General features: G+C 39.1%; 1 protein-coding gene across 1 annotated transcript in view; it reads left to right on the top strand.

Moving 5' to 3' along the window:
- The window catches only part of esyt2a (extended synaptotagmin-like protein 2a), a 186687-nt gene extending 166921 nt beyond the window's left edge, over positions 1–19766 (top strand). Inside the window, exons 17-24 of the mRNA XM_034182715.1 lie at positions 281–367; positions 531–680; positions 4679–5106; positions 9319–9417; positions 13674–13805; positions 13902–14007; positions 14226–14275; positions 15567–19766. Of these exons, the coding sequence (XP_034038606.1) occupies positions 281–367; positions 531–680; positions 4679–5106; positions 9319–9417; positions 13674–13805; positions 13902–14007; positions 14226–14275; positions 15567–15612 (1098 nt within the window). The 3' untranslated portion in view covers positions 15613–19766. The remainder of the gene's footprint in view (positions 1–280; positions 368–530; positions 681–4678; positions 5107–9318; positions 9418–13673; positions 13806–13901; positions 14008–14225; positions 14276–15566) is intronic.
- Positions 19767–20355: the final 589 nt, after the last annotated feature.

Raw genomic sequence — 20355 nt, 5'->3', positions numbered from 1 at the left:
TGTTGTTTTGCTCGGTCACATGACTATGACCTGGATGACTTGGCTAATGCCACTCTCTCTGTGGCCAAGAGGCTTCAGAACAAGGCGAAGCCTCCAAAACTGTTTCACAAAGTTAATTTGGACGGCGTGCAGGAATAATCATAACCCCGTGGAAAAAATGAAACAAAGCAAACATTGGTTATGGTTGTAGGTACATAACACCTACACGGCTAATGGGATCCTTGAATGTTTCTTGTTTTTAGCCTTTGGTGTTTAATATTTCTCTGTTTCTCTCCACCAGATCAGATACAAAACCAAAGAACCGGTGTGGGAGGAAGCCTTCACCTTCCTCATCCAAGACCCAAGGACCCAGTGTTTGGATGTTGAGGTCTGTATCGTTCTTTAATAACAGTGTCACTGGCTGTACTTTTTACTTCTTCATTGCAGTGTGATTGACCAGCCTTTTACTGCTGATCTAAAGGAATCTTCCAATGTTGAAATGCTCTTCTTATGGCTGATGTTCGATGTTCTTTTGTTGTGGTCGTCTTCAGGTGAAAGATCACAAACATGACTGTACTTTGGGGCTCTTGACGCTGCCACTGACCCGTCTGCTGGAGGCCGAGGAAATGATGCTCAACCAGCGCTTCCCCCTTAAGAACTCGGCACCAGGCTGCACCCTGAAGATGAAGATTGCTCTGCGGGTAGGAGGGCGGGCACTCTTTCAGTAGTCATGGAAACAAGAGTATCCCTTTTCCATGATGTATTCAAGGACCTGTTGAGTGTGGTTTAAAGCGTCAGTGTACAGGATCACTTAGCAAGCCAACTTGAATGTGCATCACTGAATCTTGACCCGTGTTGCTCTTTACACAGAGAGAGGAAGGTACATTGATACTTGAAATACTGTAGCTTCTTTTAACAGTAAATTAAAGAAAATTTACATTTCCTGACTAATTAAGACCAATCAGACACATCAGTGACAAATTTAAGCATATGCAACCAACTCAAAAATGATAGCTAGCAAATACATCAAGAAACAAGATCGATAATTTAATATTTCCAGATCTAAGTTATAAATATTGGCAAGAATACAAAAATTTGCAGCATACATATAATTAAAAGGTGTTTTTAAAAATATACCAATGGAACAAGTGACAATAATGTCTTAAGATTTACTGAAAATGCTTATTTGAGCTTTATTTGACAACAGCGCAGAACATTATTCTTGACTGTGTGTAATGGTTCCTGATAATTCTCCAGCAACACATGCTATTAATCATAACACGTGGTAACACGTGGTAACAGGTTGCAGCAGTTCCTGAGGACACCTGACACCTCTGCTCTGAATCATCACACTCGGCCATGAATGTAAACTTCCTGGCATTCGAAACTTGTCGTCGTTACGTGTAAATGCAGCATTAAAAATGGTAAGACTTGGAAAATAGGGTTTTATTCATGTTTTCTTAAGACAAATCAAGTCTGGGAGCGTGCGCTGATGCTGTGTTTTTCCACAACATCACGGAACCGCCTTGGGTACTGGATGGCAACCACCCATGCAGACAACTGGTCCATTCCCACATCTCTAAAATCGCCATCTGTTGCACCCAGCTGAAACATGGACATCCCCATGGTCTTCTCCAGCTACTGGGGTCCTTAACATTCAGGCACCTGCATGCTCCATCACGCGCTGAGAAATGGGCCACATGGTCAAAATGTAGTAGCTGACATTCCCTCACTATGAAAGTGATCCTCCTCATCCTCTCGTCACACATAGCAAGACTGTGCAGGAACCAGCCCGACTTATGGCAGATATTGCCATAATTGGACGCAGTTCGGACAGAGAGAGGCGTGGTCAGTAGTGTCAGAATGCATCCAGATTACCTCGTCCACACCTGCACAATGGCATCCGAAGCGCTTGTAGACAACAGGTAGGTGACACAGACTGCTGTCAGACAGTCATAAAAGGCGCTGCAGACTGCCGATGTCCAAACCTCTGGATGGCAAACGCGGGACCAGACTGGGAGGGAGCGCTGTGTTTCTTAATTTGCACAGTCCCTGCCAGTACTGAACATCACCCACCATATGTGTCAAAACGGGCATGGTGCGGTCACTCACTCACGCAATCACATCTGCGTTCGTTCTCCACTTCCCAGCACTACTGACCTTGTGCGTGTGCATTGAGGTGCTGCACTGATGACATGATCACTGGGGGGGTGTGTGTGTGCGTGCGTGCATGTACGAGGTCTGTGATAAAAGTAACGGACCTTATTATTTTTTTCAAAAACCATATGGATTTGAATCACGTGTGATTACATCAGACATGCTTGAACCCTCGTGGGCATGCGAGAGTTTTTTCACGCCTGTCGGTTACGTCATTCGCCTGTGGGCAGTCTTTGAGTGAGGAGTCGCCCACCCTCTCGTCGTTTTTTCATTGTTTAGGAATGGGTCAGAGACTGCTGCTTTGTTTGATAAAAAATGTATCAAAAACTGTAAGGCACAACTGAGTGGACACCATTCGATAAATTCAGATGGTTTTCGGTAAATTTTTAACGGCTGTGTCGCTTTAAGGATGGCCCACGGCGCCTGACGGCGATCTGCGCTCCGAGGTGGCAGCGTCTCGCCGTTTCAAGTTGAAAACTTCCACATTTCAGGCTCTGTTGATCCAGTAAGTCGTCAGAGAACAGAGAACTTTCAGAAGAAGTCGGCATGAGGAGTTTATTCGGACATTCCATTGTTAACGTACATTTTGTAATGAAAGAACGTGCAGGCAGAGTCGCATGTCAGGCCGGACCCGACCGCGGGGGGTCGCGACAGGAAAAACACCTCCAGTGGAAAACTTAACGGGCAAGTTGGAACATGCCCAAGCTGTTAAACAGTTTCTCAGTTACTCACTTGTTGAAAGCCATAAAAAGCCGCCTGAATTTTACAAATGGTTTTCAACACAGAGGTGTTTTTCCTGTCGCGGCGCACACAGATTGTCCTTAAACAGTGGAATGTCCGCATTAAATTAGAATGTTTTCAGGTCGAAACAGGCCGACGACGGCGCCTGGAATAGTGTCCACTCGGATATCCCTCACAGGTCCATAAAAAATGTTGATAAAGCAACGCGCGCCGTCTGCAGCGGCTATTCAGACAGAGATTCCGACAGGTGGGGTGGAGCACTCCTCACTCAAGGCCTGCCCACAGGTGAATGACGTCACCGACACGCGTGAAAAAACTCACGCATGCGCACAAGGGTTCAAGCTTGTCTGACGTAAAAACATATGAATCAAATCCATTTATTTTTTTGAAAAAAATTAAAAGGACCGCTTTTTTCATCACAGACCTCGTATGTATGTTCATAATGGCTGAATGGGCAGCTATGTGTGCGGGGGAGGCACCGCGCACCATTACCAGCTACTGGATACTGCTGGCAGTGAGCCATGCTGTCCCATGCATCAGACGCAGAATTTCCAGGGAACTTTGTCTTTTTTTTGTGTGTTTTGTCTCACTTCAGCAGCACAATGCAACTCTGGACACCGCGATGGTTGGATTATCACATGGGGTTGATTTTTGCGTGGTTGATTGGGTGATTGGGACCAACTGTGTGGACTCTCGCAGATGGCTGTCAGAACGTTTTCAAACTGCAACTGGACACTTTTCTGATGTGGGCCGAATCGTCATTCTGATGTCATTCGGCCTCATTCTGGCTGTGTTTGACGGGGGTATGAATAACCACTCATTTGGTACAAAGTCATTCCAGCAGTACCCAAGGATCTTCCAAAGAGATCCAAAGACCAAAAACATCCAGTCATTGCCTTAGATCACTGGTTAACGTCCAAGTCTCACAACCATGTAGGCAGCAGCAGGACCTTAAAGACTCAGATCTTCGTTTGCCTGCAAAGATATCGGCTTCGCCAAACACCTCTGTCCAGTGACATTGCAATTAAAAATATCAAAATTAATGGAAATATCTATTTTATTTTATTATTTTATTTTGTTTTTGCTCCCGTTTTTCATCAGCTGAACTCAAAAGATCTAAAATATTTTCTATTTACACAAAAGACCTGTTTCTCTCACATACTGTTCACAAATCTGTCTAAATCTGCGTTCGTGAGCACTTCTCCTTTGCCGAGATAATCCATCCCACCTCACAGGTGTGGGAGCAGAGACGGACTCTTTTAGCTCCACATCACCTACGTGATGATGTGAGGAAGGGTAATTTTAATAAAATGAGCTTTTCAAGGTGTTCTATGGTTTTCTTTTTCCTTTATTCGGTTATTGGGTTTTTCTTAAATTTCACTCCGACTGGCAGTAAAAAAACTTTTGAATCCATCTTGCCTTAAGCTGTAGGAACCCTGAAATGTAGTTGGTATGAATTTTTTTGCAGTGCATTTAAACTTTATTATTGTAAGAATAAATGCCAATAATAAAAAGGTACACTACAACAATGGACAAAAATCCAAAATTAAAGAACTGCTAATACAGAAAAAAAGTGCAACTTACACTTCAGTGAGATTTTTGTATGGGGTTTTTTCCTTTTTAAGAGGCATTTTTCACAGGTGTGACTTATACTTTTAAAATACAGTACTACTTTTCTATATTTGTTTCTATATTTGTAAATACAGTTGTTTTCAGAAAAAACATTAAAATGACAACGTACAGGATCTCGATTCTGCTCTTCTTCTACAGGCTTTTTTTCTCCTGTCTTGCCTATTTTCAGGTGTTGTGGTTCAGCAAGGCTGCATCTTTGTCCTCAAATGCTACACCATCTGCCGCTCAGGTCCGTAAGACCAGCTCCTCCTCTCCGACCCCGCAGCCCTCTGTCTCTGACACCCCCAATCCTGCCACCCCAACATCCAATATCCCCTGCTCCAGCCCCAACTCCACATCCGTCCAGGACCTGCTTCACCGGCAGAGGGATCCTGAAGATGTTGGGAAATCCCTCAGTGCACTGGACAAGGTGCAGGGTGGAGGAGGAGTAGGAGGCCAGGGCCTGCTGGAGACTGGGAGGAGCACCTCCAACCTGGCCAGCTCCAGCTCCCAGCCGTACCTTGCTGGAACCAAAGAGCCGACGCCGAGCATCGCATCGGACATCTCCAACCCTTATGCCGCCCAGGAGCTGCAGCAGCGCCTGCAGCAGCTACAAAAGTATGAGGCTGGATCCTGATCTGAAACTGATCCCGTTATCAGTTTATGTCGCCGTCGGCTGGATAATTATGTGATTGTGTAGAGACCACATATAAACAAAAGTACTCTCTTGATTGGCCGAGAGGGGTCCTGCAAAATCATAATAAGGGACGCATCAAAAACAGTTACAAGTTAAAGTAAAGCCCTGGTCCCACTGAATAATGAAGCCATGAATAATGATCCATGTATAAATCTTTCACATATCCACTACGAAGAAGCCTCTCTGTGCCTTCCCTGTGCCAGGTATCGGCCTCTAATGAGCCACGACAGACCTGTCATTTGAGCTCCGTCCAGCCTCCAATGGCTCGTGTCTCCATGTATGATCCACGTCAAGCCACATATGATCCATGTAGCGCCATGTAACAGTTTGTGCACGTTTACAAATGGGTTTGGTCCAACCCTCCAGCCCTCCCACATTCGGTCACTTTAAAGTGTGGGTTTTCAATTCACAGCATCCATTCAAGATGTCACATTTTTTAAACGCAGTCCAAAGAAAGAAACTCCTGCACAATCCAGCCAGCGTGCGCTGTGCGCCAGGCTACAGTTCACCTGTGGTCCACAGTCATTAAATGCAGCAGTTCCGTGTGTTCACCCAGCTCTCTGTAACCAAAAAACAGACACCACAATGAGGTGGCTGCTTTAATTATTATACACCTCCACCTGTGTGGACCTCTGCACTTCTTCTCACTGGCTTTATTTTTCCGCAGCTTACAGTCATTTTGACACTGGTGATCAAAATTTTCACTTTGTGTTCATCCGTTATTGTCTGCAAAATCACTGTTTTGCTCGCTGGTGTTCTGCATAAATGCTAGTTTTGAGTGCGAGTGATTGTATCAGCGCACACACAGTGCATCTCATCTGATCCATTATAACAAGATGTTAAATCTATCATCAACATACTTTTATAGCTGCTCATAAAGAAGGAATGAATGCGCAACTGTTTTACCAAGCTATTATAATATAAACATTACAAATAATGATCTTTTAGGCTGTTCCAAATACCTTCTCCACCTCATGCAATGCACAAGAGAGAGAGGAAAAAAAGAGAAAATAAAAGCTCCAGGTGAAATGGTCCTCTGTGATTCCTGAAGCAATTGAAGGTGTTTTCAACATCCAAACTCTGACAGAAAATGATTAATCCACTACAAAATCATTATTTTATATGCAGTGTCCAGTGCACAAAGCAGATGGAATTGTCACGACGAAGTGCGCGAGAGGGCGGAGCCAAAATAACCTGTCCTGTCCTCGTAGCTGCCATGTGCTCAGATAATTGGCTGTTAACAGCCTCGTCCTCACCACAAACATGCCTCTAAAATCCTCGTTTGTCCTCGTAGTATCTCGTAAACAAACTGCCCCACGCTGTTCTTGCTAAATTATGAACTTCTTGAAATTAGTGCCACGCTTACAGATGAGCCTCGTTAGCCAAATATTCTGCCAATTGTTGAATAACTGGACTCGTACCAAAAAAAACATGCTACTTGGCTCATTATTCATCCTTTATTCGGTGGGACCAGGGCTTTAAGGTTAAAGCGCCATTCTTGTTCAGCACTGAGTTCTTAATATGACCTTAGCAGAGGAAAACAAGTTCTGTTAGATGGGCTTTTATTCTGAAATGCCCATTTCATATTTATTTATTAAATTTGAAATTGTGATGTTTATTTGTCAAAGTAGTAAGATTTGTTTAAATAACTGATGTAGAAGGTTTTCCAGGACTTGGTAGATTTCCTTTCCAGGTTTGGAGTGTACTGTTATTTGTACCAAACATTGTTCTGTGGATGTGGTGCCTTTGACTTCTGATGGGCCGTATTGTTCAAAACATTAATCACCAAGGTTGGGTAGGATTACTTTGAAAGAATACATGTGGATTACATGTATGTATGTACATACATTTGGATTACTTGCAATTTGATTACTTTTGGATTACATTTCAAAGTAATCCTACCCAACCTTGTTAGTCACAGACCATCAACCTCTTGGTTAATTTTCTTGGTTAATTTACGAGGTCTATTAGATAATAAACTGACCCTTTTATTTTTTTTTTAACTATATGGATTTGAACGAAGTGCGATTACACCAATCATGCTTGAACCCTCGTGCGCATGCGTGAGTTTTTTCACGCGTGTCGGTGATGTCATTTCCCTGTGGGCAGGCCTTGAATGAGATGTGGTCCAGCCCTCTCGGCTGAATTCCTTTGTTTCACACGCTGCTCGAGACAGCGCGCGTTGCTTTATCAAAAATTTTTCTGGACCTGTGAGGAATATCCGAGTGGACACTATTCGAGAAATTAAGCTGGTTTTCGGTGAAAAGTTTAACGGCTGATGAGAGATTATGGGGTGTTTCTGTTGGTGTAAGGACTTCCCACAGAGCGGGACGTCGTGCAGCACTTCCAGGCGCCGTCGTCGGCCTGTTTCGACCTGAAAACATCCTAATTTAAGGCTTAATTCACCCAGGACGTCGTGAGAGAACAGAGAAGATTCAGAAGAGGCCAGCATGAGGACTTTATGTGGACATTCCACTGTTTAAGGACATTTTTTAATGAAAGACGTGCGCGCAAATTCACAGTCGTTTCCGTGACGACTCGGCAAATCTGTGTGCGCCATGACAGGAAAAACACCTCCGTGTTGAAAACCATTTGTAAAATTCAGGCGGCTTTTGATGGCTTTCAACAAGTGAGTAACTGAGAAATTGTTTAACAGCTTGGGCATGTTCCAACTTGCCCGTTAAGGTTTCCAACGGAGGTGTTTTTCCTGTTGCGACCCCCCGCGGTCGGGTCCGGCCCGACATGCGACTCTGCCCGCACGTTCTTTCATTACAAAATGTCTGTTAACAATGGAATGTCCGAATAAACTCCTCATGCCGACTTCTTCTGAAAGTTCTCTGTTCTCTGACGACTTACTGGATCAACAGAGCCTGAAATGTGGAAGTTTTCAACTTGAAACGGTGAGATGCTGCCGCCTCGAAGCGCAGATCGCCGTCAGACGCCGTGGGCCGTCCTTATGGCGACACTACCAGACCAAAATCTCTCATCAGCCGTTAAAATTTTTACCGAAAACCAGCTGAATTTATTGAATGGTGTCCACTCAGTTGTGCCTTACAGTTTTGAAAAAATTTTGATCAAACAAAGCAGCAGTCTCTGAGCCATTCCTAAACAATGAAAAAATCGATGAGAGGGTGGACGACTCCTCACTCAAAGACTGCCCACAGGCGAATGACGTAACCGGCAGGCATGAAAAAACTCTCGCATGCCCACGAGGGTTCAAGCATGTCTGATGTAATCACACGTGATTCAAATCCATATGGTTTTTGAAAAAAATAATAAGGTCGGATACTTTTCTAGTAGACCTCGTATAGGTTCGAGGATCTGTCTGTCAAAGAGGGCAGCGCTGCGATGGGGCCTCAGATGCAAACCCAGATTTGATGTTTTGGTGAAAGAGAATCCTTCTCTGCTCCATTTTATCGTGAAGCTGTGTGACTGGTGATACTAAATGCAAAACATGCACTGTGCACAAGTTCTCTAATCACAGCAACAGAAGCCTGTAACTTCTTCTGGGTTGTCTGAGTGTCTTGGTGGCTTTCCTCACTCTTCTCCTTCTTGCGCAGTCACTCAGTTTTTGAGAACTACTGTATCTACTCCACACAGATTTACCACAGAGTGACATACTGTTTGTATTTCTTCATAACTGATGTAAATAAAGTCCAAGACATATTCAGTGACATACTCATGTATCCATCACCTGACTTGTCTGATGAAAACTGGCAATAAAACCAAAGAGGCCCATTACTTATAAAACACATTTTTTGGCTTTTATATATTTAATTAATTTATATCAAGTTGTAGAGATTTACTTTCAGTTTGAGTTAGAGGAAGATAATTTTAGAAGTTTTTTTTTTGTATTTTTTTGTACTTGAAATGCCATAAAGAAATTAACGTGTGACGTACCAAGTGTTCCAGTACATTTTGAGGGCACTGTATATGTGCCAGCGAGGTGTTTATTATACATACATCAATTTTCAAACACACCATGTCTACAGAATAGGGTCTGGTAGAGCAAAACGCTCCACACTGAAAAATCAATAAATTCCCCAAAGCTCTAATCTCTGCATTCATTTGATCTGCTTTATTTTACTTGCAGTGGAAATGAGATATTTCTTTTCTTTGCCCTTGTCTCGCAGCGGTTCAGGTCTGAGTTATTTCCCGCTGGGTGAGGTGCAGCTGACGATCAGACACAGCCCCCAGAGGAACAAACTGGTGGTCGTCGTTCACGCCTGCAGGTACGAGTCTCTGCCAACAACTTTATCCCAGAACACTGTCTGCACTTTTCCCTGCTGTCAATCATCTCATGGGGCTGCTTCCTGACGCAGACTGACACGTTTGTGTTTGATGCACTGCAGACTCTCCATGAGGGGGCACTGTTGTCCTTCAGATACCATTTGTATATGTGCCACTCTGTTCCACGTGTGCACTGCGAATGTGCAAAAGCTGATAAAACAAAATGTAAAGGACATTGTAATATGTAAGTGTGAATTGTGACACCCAGTGGTCATGACCTGCTAATACAGCTATCGTTTCTGTTGGAGAACCACATCAACATCAGGGTGTTTGTTTGTTTCTTTGTGTTTACTGAATGACTACACGTACTGAAGTGTTTCTGTCAGGGTGTTTGTTTCTTTGTGTTTACCGAATGACGAGAAGTAGTGAAGTGTTTGTGTCAGGGTGTTTGTTTCTTTGTGTTTACCGAATGACTACACGTAGTGGTGTTTGTGTCAGGGTGTTTGTTTCTTTGTGTTTACGGAATGACTACATGTAGTGGTGTTTGTGTCAGGGTGTTTATTTGTGTTTACCGAATGACTACACGTAGTAAAGTGTTTACGTCAGGGTGTTCGTTTGTTTATTTGTGTTTACCGAATGACTACACGTAGTGAAGTGTTTGTGTCAGGGTGTTTGTTTGTGTTTACCGAATGACTACACATAGTAAAGTGTTTACGTCAGGGTGTTTGTTTGTTTCTTTGTGTTTACTGAATGACTACACGTAGTGAAGTGTTTGTGTCAGGGTGTTTATTTGTGTTTACTGAATGACTACACGTAGTGAAGTGTTTGTGTCAGGGTGTTTGTTTCTTTGTGTTTACTGAATGACTACACGTAGTGAAGTGTTTGTGTCAGGGTGTTTGTTTGTGTTTACCGAATGACTACACATAGTAAAGTGTTTACGTCAGGGTGTTTGTTTGTTTCTTTGTGTTTACTGACTGACTACACGTAGTGAAGTGTTTGTGTCAGGGTGTTTGTTTGTGTTTACCGAATGACTACACATAGTAAAGTGTTTACGTCAGGGTGTTTGTTTGTTTCTTTGTGTTTACTGAATGACTACACGTAGTGAAGTGTTTGTGTCAGGGTGTTTATTTGTGTTTACTGAATGACTACACGTAGTGAAGTGTTTACGTGAGGGTGTTTGTTTCGTTTTGTTTACAGAATGACGACATGTAGTGAAGTGTTTATGTCAGGGTGTTTATTTACATTTATTGAATGACGACATGTAGTGAAGTGTTTGTGTCAGGGTGTTTGTTTATTTATTTACATTTACTGAATGAATACACATAGTGAAGTGTTTATGTCAGGGTGTTTATTTATTTACATTTACTGAATGATTGAATGTAGTGAAGTGTTTATGTCGGGGTCTTTGTTTCTTTGTGTTTACTGAATGACTACACGTAGTGAAGTGTTTGTGTCAGGGTGTTTGTTTATTTATATTTATTGAATGACTACACGTAGTGAAGTGTTTGTGTCAGGGTGTTTGTTTATTTATATTTATTGAATGACTACACGTAGTGAAGTGTTTATGTTGGGGTGTTGGTTCATTTATATTTATTGAATGACGACATGTAGTGAAGTGTTTGTCAGGGTGTTTGTTTATTTGTTTACATTTACTGAATGACTACACATAGTGAAGTGTTCATGTCGGAGTGTTTATTTACATTTTCTGAATGACTAAACCTAGTGAAGTGTTTATGTCAGGGTGTTGGTTTATTTATTTACATTTATTGAATGATTGCATGTAGTGAAGTGTTTATGTCGGGGTGTTTATTTATTTACATTTACTGAATGACTACACATAGTGAAGTGTTCATGTCGGAGTGTTTATTTGTTTACATTTTCTGAATGACTAAACCTAGTGCAGTGTTTGTCAGGGTGTTGGTTTATTTATTTACATTTACTGAATGACTACACATAGTGAAGTGTTCATGTCGGAGTGTTTATTTATTTACATTTTCTGAATGACTAAACCTAGTGAAGTGTTTATGTCAGGGTGTTTCTTTGTGTTTACAGAATGACTACACGTAGTGAAGTGTTTACGTCAGGGTGTTTCTTTGTTTCTTTGTGTTTACTGAATGACTTCATGTACTGAAGTGTTTGTCGGGATGTTTGTTTATTTATTTACATTTACTGAATGACTGCATGTACTGAAGTGTTCATGTCGGGGTGTTTATTTATTTACATTTAGTGAATGACTAAATGTAGTGAAATGTTTATGTCAGGGTGTCTGTTTATTAACATTTATTGAATAACTACACGTAGTGAAGTGTTTCTGTCGGGGTGTTTATTTATTTACATTTACTGAATGACTGCATGTACTGAAGTGTTCATGTCAGGGTGTTTGTTTATTTACATTTACTGAATGACTGCATGTACTGAAGTGTTCATGTCAGGGTGTTTGTTTATTTACATTTACTGAATGACTGCATGTACTGAAGTGTTCATGTCAGGGTGTTTGTTTATTTACATTTACTGAATGACTGCATGTACTGAAGTGTTCATGTCGGGGTGTTTATTTATTTACATTTAGTGAATGACTAAACGTAGTGAAATGTTTATGTCAGGGTGTCTGTTTATTAACATTTACTGAATGACTGCATGTACTGAAGTGTTCATGTCGGGGTGTTTATTTATTTACATTTAGTGAATGACTAAACGTAGTGAAATGTTTATGTCAGGGTGTCTGTTTATTAACATTTATTGAATAACTACACATAGTGAAGTGTTTCTGTCGGGGTGTTTATTTATTTACATTTACTGAATGACTGCATGTACTGAAATGTTTATGTCAGGGTGTTTGTTTATTTATTTACATTTATTGAATGACGACATGTCGTGAAGTGTTTATGTCAGGGTGTTTATTTGTTTACATTTACTGAATGACTACACATAGTGAAGTGTTCATGTCGGAGTGTTTATATTTACTGAATGACAACACGTAGTGAAGTGTTTATGTCAGGGTGTTTGTTTATTTATTTACATTTATTGAATGATTGCATGTAGTGAAGTGTTTATGTCAGGGTGTTTGTTTATTTATTTACATTTATTGAATGATTGCATGTAGTGAAGTGTTTATGTCGGGGTGTTTCTTTGTGCTTACAGAATGACTACACGTATTGAAGTGTTTACGTCAGGGTGTTTGTTTGTTTCTTTGTGTTTACTGAATGACTATACGTAGTGAAGTGTTTGTGTCAGGGTGTTTGTTTCTTCGTGTTTGCTGAATGACTACGCGTAGTGAAGTGTTTGTGTCAGGGTTTTGTTTCTTCGTGTTTACTGAATGACTATACGTAGTAAAGTGTTTACGTCAGGGTGTTTGTTTGTTTCTTTGTGTTTAATCAATCAATCAATCAATTTTTTTTTTATATAGCGCCAAATCACAACAAACAGTTGCCCCAAGGCGCTTTATATTGTAAGGCAAGGCCATACAATAATTATGTAAATCCCCAACGGTCAAAACGACCCCCTGTACTGAATGTTACTGAATGACTCCACGTAGTGAAGTGTTTGTGTCAGGGTGTTTGTTTGTTTCGTTGTGTTTACAGAATGACTCCACGTAGTGAAGTGTTTGTGTCGGGGTGTTTGTTCATTTATTTACATTTATTGAATGACTAAACGTAGTGAAGTGTTTGTGTCAGGGTGTTTGTTCATTTATTTACATTTATTGAATGACTGCACATAGTGAAGTGTTTACGTTGGGGTGTTTGTTTATTTATTTACATTTACTGAATTACTACACGTAGTTAAGTGTTTATGTTGGGGTGTTTATTTATTTATTTGTTTATTTATTTACATTTACTGAATGATTAAATATAGTATTGTGTTTGTCTGTGTTTGTTTATTTACATTTACTGAATGACTAAACTTAATGAAGTGTTTGTGTTGCGGTGTTTGTTTATCTATTTAAATACACTGAATGACTAAACATAGTGAATTGTTTGTCATGGTATTTGTTTATTTATTTACATTTACTGAATGACTAAACGTAGTGAAGTATTTACATTGGGGTGTTTATTTATTTCCATTTATTGAGTGACTACATGTAGCGAAGTATTTATGCCGGGGTGTTTGATTATTTATTTACATTCATTGAATTACTACACATAGTGAAGTATTTATGTTGAGGTGTTTATTTATTTACATTTATTGAATGATTGTTTATTTGCGTTTCCGCGGCACAAATACAAACAGTGACTGGTTGTTGTTTTGTTTTGTTTCTCAGAAACCTCATCGCGTTCAGCGAGCAGGGTTCGGATCCTTACGTCCGGCTCTACCTGCTTCCTGACAAACGGCGGTCGGGCAGAAGGAAAACTCACACATTCAAGAAAACTCTCAATCCCATTTACGATCAGACGTGAGTTTGATCTTTGCTGTGAAACACGTTTGAAAGTGTTCATCATCACAGATTCACAGTAAATCATGTTTGTGTATGTTTTCTGTGTGTGATCAGGTTTGAGTTTAGTGTTCCCATGGTGGATTTGCACAGACGCACGCTGGATGTCGCGGTGAAGAACGGCGGCGGTCTGCTCTCCAAACACAAAGGCCTGCTGGGAAAGGTGCCTTAACTTCCTGCAGCGACTTTTATCTTGTAGTTACTTAACTTTAACAGCAGAGTCACTCTTACACACACTGTTGTGATTTTAAGATATTTCACTCATTTGAACACTTTTATTTGCGTGTGCTCGTTTGAACAGTTTTGTTTGCATTCTCTCCTTTGAATACTTTGTTTTGTTTGTTCTTACTTCTCTGTGTTTCCTCTTGTTTGTTCCATCAGGTTCTGGTGGATTTGATTCACGAGGACATCACTAAGGGCTGGACACAGTGGTTAGTCTTTTTATTCTACTCATCTGATAGCTGTTTATTGTCACTACAAGTCACATTGATTTTACTTTTAAAAACAGATTTTTTTTTAAATATTAACCTCACAAAAATGAAGTGATTATTTTTTTTTAATGAAATTAGTCTTTTATATCAGTACAACTTTTGCTAAAAAAAAAAGGTTCAGGCCTTTACTTCAAAATGGCAAAATATGATTTTTAATTTATTATTACTGTATTTGTATCCTGAAATAAAGCTCTGATTCAGGCTTTAAGTCTAATGGCTCTGAAAATATGAAAAACAGCAGCCAACAATATCTCCTCCACATTTGTTTGTTTGCGTTGTTGCTGTCTTTTTTGCAGCGACTTCATTTATTTGAAGTTGAATTTGAGGAAAACTCAAAAACAGCACAATACACCACTACTAGTATTCACATCTCTAGATTTTTACATGTTAGACATTTATGTCATTGAAAAAACTTAATTTGTGTTTCTATATATTAATATTAAAATTAATATATTAATTTAATTTGATATAAATTCAATGAAAATATAAATCTCTTTTACAGCCAGGTTTCTTCAGACGAGTTGGTAGATGAAGGCATGATTGTTTCCATGTCACTGAATATGACTTGGACTTCACTGGCATCAGTTACTGAGAAACACACAGTTTGGTGCTGAAGGCCAAGTCTGTCTGAGGTCTTTAGAGTCAAAGAACCACAAGAACTCAGCTAATCATTAACTCACCTGCAGACGGAGCAGAGAGATAAAAGAAACATAACTATGTCATGTGATGCACCTTTTTTCAGTATTGGTAACACTTTTGGCCATGTGAAAAAGATTTTATATTTGCAGATTTTTTTTTAAAACATAATTGATCAAATAAATTAAATTAAACAGGTCTTTCTTGTCAATGGGCCTTTGTGTCTCAATGAGACTGCCTTTACGGCTATTGCATAAATAAAAATGAACTTTTATATTATTTTATGATTTATGTCATTGTAACTGTGTGATACTGTACAAAAACATCTTGGAGTTCTATGTACTTCTTAGTATGACGGTGCCATTTCCATGGAGGTGCAGTACTTGCAGATGTAGGGAAAAATGAGTGACAGGAACAAAAACAAACAAACAAACAAAAAACCAACCACTCTCCTAGTTTAATGTTTTGGTTCAAGACTTACGACTGAAAAACTGCATTAGTTAATGTAGAATAAATTTTCACTTTAACTGTGAGGAGTCCATCAGTGTTAGCTGTGCGACAGCATGATGATTGAAGTCTGTGTTGCCTCCTGCAGGTATGAGCTGACTGAAGATGGCTTCTCCAAATCCCACCAGGTGTAGAGAGCCGCCATCATCATCACCAACCCGCCACACTTTGCATTGCATAATTATACAGCACACTTTCATGATTTTTTTTTATTACTTGTAACTGTAAGAAGAAAAGGAGCTCATGGTGTTCATTTATTCATCAGTCGCAAGCCAAACCTCCCCTTTAATAAGCAGCACTCTAACAGCGATCGCGCTGGACATTTGTAGCGGCAGGACGCAGCCTCCTGTCATTTATGTCTTTGCCAGGACGTGTGTTAAGTAGAAGGAAGTGGGACAGTAGAGCACCCCTGCCTGTCCCGTTCTTGACAACAGTGTTGGTGTCCTGCGTCTGGGCCTTGCTACCACACACGTGAGTGTCAGCGATCAGAAAACTGATTGACAGCTGGGTGTTGCCAAGCAACAGGATCATCGTGCAGAAAAAAGCAAGACGTGTGTTTGGGTTCAGAGAAAAGTAGGAAAAATGTGCAACACCTTTTTGATCTGCTCCACTGTAAAGAGGCTATACAACATGCAGAGTTCTATATACAACGTTAGAGTCCGTGTTACATATTTATAGCAGAAAGTAAGATTATAGCGGAAACAATATTTTTAGAGTTTAGAATGACTGTGTACAGTTTTTGTAAATATGTACAATGATGCTGGACATAACAGACCACGCTTGACAAAAAGGAGACCGAGGCACCGTGTAGCATTCAGCCAAATGACATTGTAATTTTTATTATTATTATTTTTATATATATTTTGGAAAGAGTTTGTGAGGCAGAAGCAGTGAACAGAAACACCACCAAAGATGTTTTAATTTTTCACTCTTTTGTAGGTTTTTCTTACAGAAGATCATTTTTATTCCGCTGTTCTGTGTATTAATGAAACAGATACTGCAGTAAATCCTGATTAATGTCTGTTATATTTGTTGATATAACAGAATGTTTTTTCTGTTAATTTTTTTCCAAGGTCAACGTTGAAATGCGTTCATGAAGGAAAATGTTTGTGTGATTCAATACTTTTGCTCTTTTCTTTCAGTGTAAGGCTTTGAAAAAATATTTAGCAAATTTATCTTTATCAAAATTGTTTAATGGTGTAATGTCACATAAATTTAGAACCATGAAGTAAAAAAACAGAACTGAGTTGACATAGTTTCAATATTTTCTTAAATCAGGAGTCAAGCTTTAAAATGAGACATTTTAGAGTAATTGCAGCTGCAAATGGAGGAGCATTAAAACATTTTAAAGGCCTTATATTCATGTTTGTTGAGCAACAGACTTTATTATGTTTTGCTCTCTTTTGATGCAGTGTTGACAAAAAATTAGATTAACTCTGCAATTCATCTGATTTCATGGTTAGTTTTAGAATTACTATTTAACATGAAGACATAATTTGCAGTATGTTTCTCATTTACATTTTTCTTGAATATGAATTCCTTCTCAGACAAAACACAGTTCACTGTTGAGAATTCTGTTTTCTATGAAAGAATATTTTTGCCTGATAATAGTAATTTAGAAAAAAAAAATCACCTTGACTGTCCCGGTCTCACAAAGCAGAGTGAAATGTGTGAGACTATTATCATTATTCATGAGAAACTTTATCATAATATTTGTTGTTTTATTTTAATAATTGTGACATATGTAAAATAAGTTTTCTTGTAATTATGAGATACTTTATAGTTACTCATGACAAACTTTCTCATACTTGTGAGTTATCAGTTAAACATGATAAACCATTTATTTTAAAATCTTGATAGTTACTTATAGGTTTCTTGCTGTCTATTTAAATGTGTGGGACTGTCATTACTCATGAGAAACCTGTCATAGTTAGAACTTATCATAATCACCAGGAACCTTAGTTTTCATAATTATAAATTTGTTTTTCTCTTCTAAAAAGGCTACTTATTAGTCATGCCAAATCTATTATATTTTTGAGATACTTTATCATGGAAAATGTTTTCATGATTATAAGTTAGAATTGCCAGAAATGTAATTTTTATATTTAGATTTGTTTTAAATATTTGTGATATATGTATAAGAACCCTTCTTGTAATTATGAGATACTTTATCATTCCTCATGACAAATTTTCTCAGTCATTACTCATGAGAAACGTCCATAATTATAACGCACCATAATCATGAGGAAAAATGTTTTCATAATTTTCTCTTTAGAAAAAGGTAAGAAAAAATTAACAGTAACACTTTTGTCAAGTCTCTTGTAATTATGGGATACTCTAGCATGAGAAATATTCTCATAATTATATCTTCTCATAATTGTAACAAATCTCAAATTTGAGATTTTGCTGAACAGAATTTAAGCCTGGAGGAGGAAAAAAATGTTTTTCATAACTCTAGCCATGGGAACTTTTCTGACTTTCAATCACGCTCGTGTGTTAGCCATAACCTCACATGAGCACTGAGCACTGAAGGTCACGCACACTTTTCACTGGGCGAGTTTCCAGCGATGTTGGGGAGCACTCTGCTTACGAACCTTCTTGCTATTGTTATGTTATTTCTGGTGAATAAAGCGTAATTACCGTCTCATTTGTCCACTTATAAACATTATTATTCTGACATGTGTCAAGGTAAAATTACTGCACAAACAGTGCACCCTGTTTGCATGGAGCAACATAAAAATAATTTTTACCTCCGTTAACTGACGGGAGGAGGAGGTTATGTGACCTGTTCTGTCTGTTAATGGAAAGTAAATCTCAAAAAGCAGTTTCAGATTCTGAAGAAAGTCTGTCGGTGATTGAAGGGTTGATCTCACTCTTCCTTTAAATATTTCAATTCATCTCTGTTTAGTTCCTTTAAGTGTGTGGTTTTCTTTTTGATATCAAATTTTCACATTCTCACCTTATGACATCACAAAGATCTAGTGGGGTTAAAAGCTTAAACTACGAGTCCTGTTGGCTGTTGAGGTGTGCCATCTCTGAGTGTCTTTTTACTTATTCTTAGAATTATGAAATTCTCAAAATAGGATTCTGAGAAACTTTTCAATACTTATCTCAATACTTGGAGACATTCTCTCATAATTATGTAACGTATATATCGCGATCATGAGAAACCTAATTTTTTTCCATAACCAGGATATTTTACATTAGTTATGAGAAAGCTTCTTGCAAATTATTTATCATCTCATAAATTTTCCACAATTGATTTATTTTCATAATTAGAGATGACCACTGTTTTCATAAATGACAGCTTTGTTTTTCTCATTAGAAAAGTCAATGGTTTTGCCAAATGTATTGTAATTACAGCTTATTTTATCATAAGAAATATTTGCATAATTGTGATTTATGTTCTAATTATAAGACATCTAATTTTTTATATTTGATAGCTTTTTCCACAATTGTGACATTGAGACACTTATTATTCTTTGAAAAAATCTTGAGTTCTCATGAGAAACCATTTTTTTCAAATCATATAATCTAATTTTAATATCATAATTATGAGAAATATGTTTTCCCAATATGATTTCAGAAATGTTTCTCAGTCACAGTTAATAGAGGTTGTCATCAGTAGTAAAACTGCTTTAGGTAATTCTGATATTTCATAATTTCAATACCATTAATAATCATTAAGAAATATGACAAAGATAAATATGTGAGGTGATGCAATCTTTTCTCTGACTTGGCGAAAATGGTCTTCCATAATAGAAAGTGCTTTTGACTTCTTGTGTACATATGAGTACTTTTGTCTGTGTGTTTTTTTTTTTTTTAAATACACATCATATTAGACATTACAGCCCTCATCAGAAAATTATTCAGAGCGGGATTTATACCCAGTATAAAGAGTGCAGCCTTCACATACATATATACATTTATGCAGCTGGTACAAAGTACAGAAGCGCAAAGCGTGACCTTTTGACCTTTATCACACAGTCATCACATTGATAAACTTTTATATCGTGTTGGCTGTGCCATTGTGTGTTTAAGTCTATTTTTTGTTTTTTTATTTGTTCTCTGTGGGTGTTCTGCATCTGTCGCTCTTTGAGTTGTTTTATTTTGAAAGAAAAAAAGATGTGGATTTTGAAAGCTTTGCCTCCGGGTTTGCGTTAGTCGCGTCTTTAATTTATCTTGTGCCTTAAAGGCCACAGAAGTAGACAGGTGTGATTTTAAAGTTTTAGAATGTATTGTTGTATTTACAGTTGAATAATAAAGAGCTTTGGCGAAGCAGCATGAAGCTGTGCAGTGCTGTGGTTTCTCTTCCTTTTTTATAAATGTCCCTGTGAGGCGGTACCAGGCAGGGGCGCCACCAGTGCCCAACTGATTTACTGTTTGACAGCAAACACGATATCCCATGTGATTCACAGCCGGAGGTCGAGTCTCGTCTCCAGAAGCAGATTGGTGGAGGGGCCTTGCGTTGCAGCTCTTCCTGCCGAATTTCACAACACAAATGCGTTATCCACTGCATGACGCACACGAGACAACCTGCAGCTGTAGATAATTTATCTGTGATTCTGAGTGCAATGAGAGATGATTTCATCAGCCAGGTTTTGACAGCAAATGCGTTATCAGCTGTAAAATGATTATTTTATATAGTGTGGTGTCAAGCGAGACAAAACGGGACGCATTGGCATGACTAATTGCGCAGCAATGTGGGGGTCAAATTCCTGCAAGTGTCAAGGTCAAATCTGCGTCACAAAGCAGTTATCACTAAGGAATTAGCAAATTGATGCTCCGCAGCTGCAGGCAGGTGCCCCTGCGTGCTGACGTGCACAGAAGTAGTGAACGAGGTTCGGCGGTTGTCTCCTGCATAACTGGACAGACGC

This window comes from Thalassophryne amazonica, chromosome 12, assembly GCF_902500255.1.
Source record: "Thalassophryne amazonica chromosome 12, fThaAma1.1, whole genome shotgun sequence".
NCBI classification, from domain to species: domain Eukaryota; kingdom Metazoa; phylum Chordata; class Actinopteri; order Batrachoidiformes; family Batrachoididae; genus Thalassophryne; species Thalassophryne amazonica.
Note: the sequence above shows the minus strand (reverse complement) of the source record. Positions and strands in the feature narration are given on the sequence as shown.